We start from the raw sequence: 4,697 nt of genomic DNA, 5'->3' as shown, positions 1-4,697 counted from the left end.
CAAGTGGAACACCCTCACATGCCACATTTACAATTACACCACAGCAGAATGAAATGTTGATGAAACTTCAACAGCGGAGAGAGAGACAAGCTAAAGAGGTGGGCCCTGGTGACTGTTTTAATATCACAGTGCAGACACATGAGTTGTTTTAATCATAAAAACAAAGCAAAGTCATCAGCCAATACTCATATTATCAGTCAATCATGAATCGGTCATTATAATGTGGTATGGTGTTGCGATAAGTGTTATGTTAAAGATTAATTTAAATTTCCTTATGATCACTTACTCGAATATGCAGTGGGGTTCATACATTTTGAGACCATTCTACATTCTGCATTCTGTTCCAATTAAATACAAAGTTTTTCCATTACAAATGATGAATTGTAAAAATTAAAATGAATTTTCGAATTTCTTAGAATTTGGTATGACCCCTTTTGTATACACTTGAGCTGCCATGGACTTCATAAGTTACACCAAGTCACACATTATGATCCATGTTATTCAAGCATGTTTTGAGAGTTTTCAAAAAAGCATCTTGTGTGCTTCAATGGAAGCAAGGAAATCTGTCATTTTGTACAAATTTCAAATGTCATAAATTTGCTTACATTTGATTAGTGACCTAGAAATAATGTAGAAGCTTAAAAATCTATTGTTCATTTTACATCAAACCAAAAAATCCCAGATTGTTTATGTGATCTCAGACTTTTGGACCCCACTGTTTCTACATTGTTTTTTTAAATGTTTGCGTGCTCTCAAGCTCTCCTTTCTGTTTCCTCTGGTTCTCTCTCAGGAAGAGCATAAGAAAAAAGAGGAAGAGGAACAAAAGCGTCAGGAGAATGAAACTGCCTTCCGATCGTGGCTTATGAGGAAGAGAGGGCAACTGCAGGACCAGAGGAGGGTCCAGAAAGCCCAGGATATGGAGAGAATGAGCTGCATGGTTAGACCACTAGGGGGAGCCATTTAGCCATCAAATGACTCACACACACACACACACACACACACACACACACACACAAAAAGAATGGCTAATTTGGAAAGGCATGCTAGCATACAACACTTACAAGAGTAGAATGAGTAGTATGCCATTCCAGACTAAGCCATTAGGTGTGCTCGACTTGAACTCACTTTGATTTACCAATCTGTGAGTTTTGCCGGTTGCAAGGTTTGAATTTTACACATAAAACCCATAAATACTATTAATTTGAAAAGGTCATGTGCTGCTTTTTAAATTTTATCCCCTTTTCTCCCAATTTGGAATGCCCAATTCCCACTACTTAGTAGGTCCTGGTGGTGGCGCAGTTACTCACCTCAATCCAGGTGGCTGAGGACAAGTCTCAGTTGCCTTCCCTTCTGAGACCGTCCTTCCCTTCTGAGACCGTCAGTCTTATCACGTGGCTTGCTGTGCATGACAACGCGGAGACTCACAGCACTGGAGGCTCATGCTACTCTCCGCGATCCACGCACAATTTACTATGCGCCCCATTGATAGTGAGAACCCCTAATCGCAACCACGAGGAGGTTACCCCATGTGATTCTACCCTCTTTAGCAACCGGGCCAATTTGTTTGCTTAGGAGACCTGGCTGGAGTCACTCAGCACATCCTGGATTTGAACTGGGGACTCTAGGGGTGGTAGTCAGCAGCAATACTTGCTGAACTACCCAGGTCCCGGTTATATGCTGCTTAATAAAGTGCCTGCTGTGTGTACAAGAAGAAAGTCCAACTAAAGCTTGTAATATTTTAATACCAATAAATTTTTAATAATTTAGATTTTTTTAAAGCATGATAGTACTATGATAAACATTATATAACATGATATAAACATGATGTACTGTGATAAGAACGTGGATTTGTGAGAGTTTAGTGGAACTGGAATGGTCAGAATAAACAGCTTGTTTTTGGCATACTTCCATACTACTATTACTATTTCTGCCATAGTTTAATATAACAGAAGTAGTAAGAGTATTATGTGTAGTATGCCATTGCGAACTCAGTCCATGAAACACACGTCACCGTTGTCAACGGAGAAATCTAGCTAATCGCGAATAAGGTGTGTCGTTGTCAGAGCTCGTGCAGCCGCTCAGGAGCAACTGCGCCGACTGAGCCAGGCGGCTGCTCACGAATCGCTCTTGCGTTACTTTGATGGCATACGACGTGGTGGTGGCGGCGCGTCTGAAGCCGGACAACATTTCTAACCGACATGCACTGCTTCAAGTCCAGTGCCATTCGGTCTGCGCAGCGTTGCATGAAGTCGAACTCACCTGTTCTCTTCAGTAAATTTGTTTCAGAGTCATTTGATGGTTAAATGGCTAATGACATAAAATGGTTTTATGAACTTCAGCTGTATTTCAACACAGCTGACAATTTTGTTTGTTTTGTCACTTCTCAATTTTCGTTATTATCCCATTTATTTAACAGGTTTACCATAGTTTTTTATTGAATTTATCTAACTGTCACTTTAATTGCTGTTGTTGTTATTGGCAGAGGGACAATGGAGACCCAGAGGAGGCCTTTAAAATTTGGCTCCAGAAGAAACAAGAACAGCAGCTGAAAGAGAAGCATCTAGAGGAGATGAAGAAACGGGAAAAGGAGAGCGGCTTTTGCCTGCACAGCCGAGAAGAGAGTGAAAAAGCTTTCAGACAGTGAGTTCAGCACCAAACATTGAATGTCAAAAAACTGCTGTTCTAGGATCCAGCTCACCTATACAAATGTAGAAATATTGTTGGAGATAAAAAGAGAGTTTTGAGGAACATTTGACAGTCATCTGGAATGTGGATATTATGATTTAACATATTTGTTACAACCCCCCACACTGGATTTGGTGTACTAAGTTTATCAGGATGTAAAAGTAGCTTTCTATCATGCTGTCCTTCTTTCTTGTATTATATTTCACTTTAGGTGGTTGAGACGTAAGCGGGCAGAGAAAAGAGTGGAACAGCAGGCGGCAGGAGAGGGCTCCCGCAGGCTGGTGCTGGAAGAGCGAAGAGCCAGACGCATATATGACCTCTTCTGCACTGTCAATGAGATCAAACCCTTACGATTCAGTGACCCCTACAGCTACCGCTACTGAACACCTCCCACTGTACATGTGACCATTGTTATAACCTCAGAGATCAATTCATTCAAACAATCACTGTGGTCACCCATCAGTATCTGTGGTTTGATTTGTATACAACTTCTCTTAGTGATACAGAAGATGAAAGAACATGTGGTTGTTAGGAACACAAAGAAAGAGCTAAAAGAGCTCCAATCCTTTTTTATCTCCAATTCATCCCTTTTCAAAATACAGAGATGACACAGTTGCTCTAGTGGATGTTCCTGTTCCAAATAACTTTAGGCACTTAAAATAATTGCTACACCAAGATGATTTAATGGAGTTTATGCTGAATCATCAAATTCTTAATTTTTGTGTAGCTAGCTTCCCTGTAGATTTGCCACGTGTCCGCTGCGGGCATCACTAGTGTGCTTTACAACTACTGAAGGAAATGCAAAAGTTCTGATAGCAAGAATGGGAGCAAGGCTACACATCTGGAATATCTCCTGGGCTTTCATAACACCTAGCAGAGTTCTGTGAACTATATGTGCCACAGGCATTCTGAATGGTCAGTTCTGATCTGTTGTTCAGCATTCCAGTGCTCGTAAGGTATACAGTATGTGTGTCAAGATTTTTCTATGTTGACATTGTTTGAATGATAGCTAAGTGCAAGGGGAAATGAGAAAAGAGTGGATTGTGTTGTTTCTCATGTTCATGGAAATCAAGCCAGTCAATCTAAAATAAAAATAGTGTTTTATGACCTCCAAATTCTACAGCCATCTTAAAAAAAAAAGGCTTTTAACATTATTGTCTGTACTTCACAGTATTATACACACAGTAAATAATTCTGCATATTAATTGAGAGAATTAATTGAATATTTGTACTTTTACAAATTAATTTGTCACACCATAGGGCTATTTAAAGGAACAGTTCACCCATAAATGAAAATTATCTCATTATTTACGCATCTTCATGCCATCCCAGTTGTGTATGGCTTTCTTTCTTCTGCTGAATACAAACAAATATTTTTAGAAGAATATCTCAGCTCTGTAGGTCCATAAAATGCAAGTGAAAGGGTACCAAAATTTTGAAGCTCTAAAAGCATATAAAGGCAGCATAAAAGTAAACCATACGACTCCAGTGGCCAAATCCATATCTTCAGAAGCTATATAAATGTGGGTGAGAAACAAATAAATATTTAAGTCCTTTTTTAATATCAATCTCCACTTTCACATTCTTCTTCTTTTGTTTTGGCGATTCACGTTCTTCATACATATTGCCACCTAATGGGCAGGGAGGAGAATTTATAGTAAAAAAGGACTTTTGATCTGTTACTCACCCACACCTATCATATCGCTTCAGAAGACATAGATTTAACTACTGGTGTCCTGTGAATTACTTTTATGCTGCCTTTAAGTGCTTTTTTTTGGAGCTTCAAAGTTCTGGCCACCATTTACTTGCATTGAATGGACCAACAGGGTGGAGATATTTTTTTTTAAATCTTTGTGTTCATCAGAAGAATGAACGTCATACACATCTGGGAAGCCATGAGGGTGAATAAATGATGAGAGAATTAAAAAATTTGGGTGAACTGTCTCTTTATGTAAACTGCAAAAAAGCTAATGCTAACGTGCTTAAAAATAGAAACTTCACCAGTCACAACA

General features: G+C 39.3%; 1 protein-coding gene across 1 annotated transcript in view; it reads left to right on the top strand.

Moving 5' to 3' along the window:
• Positions 1–3,791, top strand: part of LOC127424450 (coiled-coil domain-containing protein 181-like) — a 9,177-nt gene extending 5,386 nt beyond the window's left edge. Inside the window, exons 3-6 of the mRNA XM_051669691.1 lie at positions 1–98; positions 791–937; positions 2,483–2,640; positions 2,897–3,791. The exon at positions 1–98 is cut by the window's left edge and continues 820 nt beyond it. Coding sequence (XP_051525651.1) covers positions 1–98; positions 791–937; positions 2,483–2,640; positions 2,897–3,068 — 575 coding nt within the window. The 3' untranslated portion in view covers positions 3,069–3,791. The remainder of the gene's footprint in view (positions 99–790; positions 938–2,482; positions 2,641–2,896) is intronic.
• The last annotated feature ends 906 nt before the right edge of the window (positions 3,792–4,697 follow it).

Source organism: Myxocyprinus asiaticus, chromosome 33, assembly GCF_019703515.2.
Source record: "Myxocyprinus asiaticus isolate MX2 ecotype Aquarium Trade chromosome 33, UBuf_Myxa_2, whole genome shotgun sequence".
Taxonomy (NCBI): domain Eukaryota; kingdom Metazoa; phylum Chordata; class Actinopteri; order Cypriniformes; family Catostomidae; genus Myxocyprinus; species Myxocyprinus asiaticus.
This window is presented reverse-complemented; position numbering and strand designations above follow the sequence as displayed.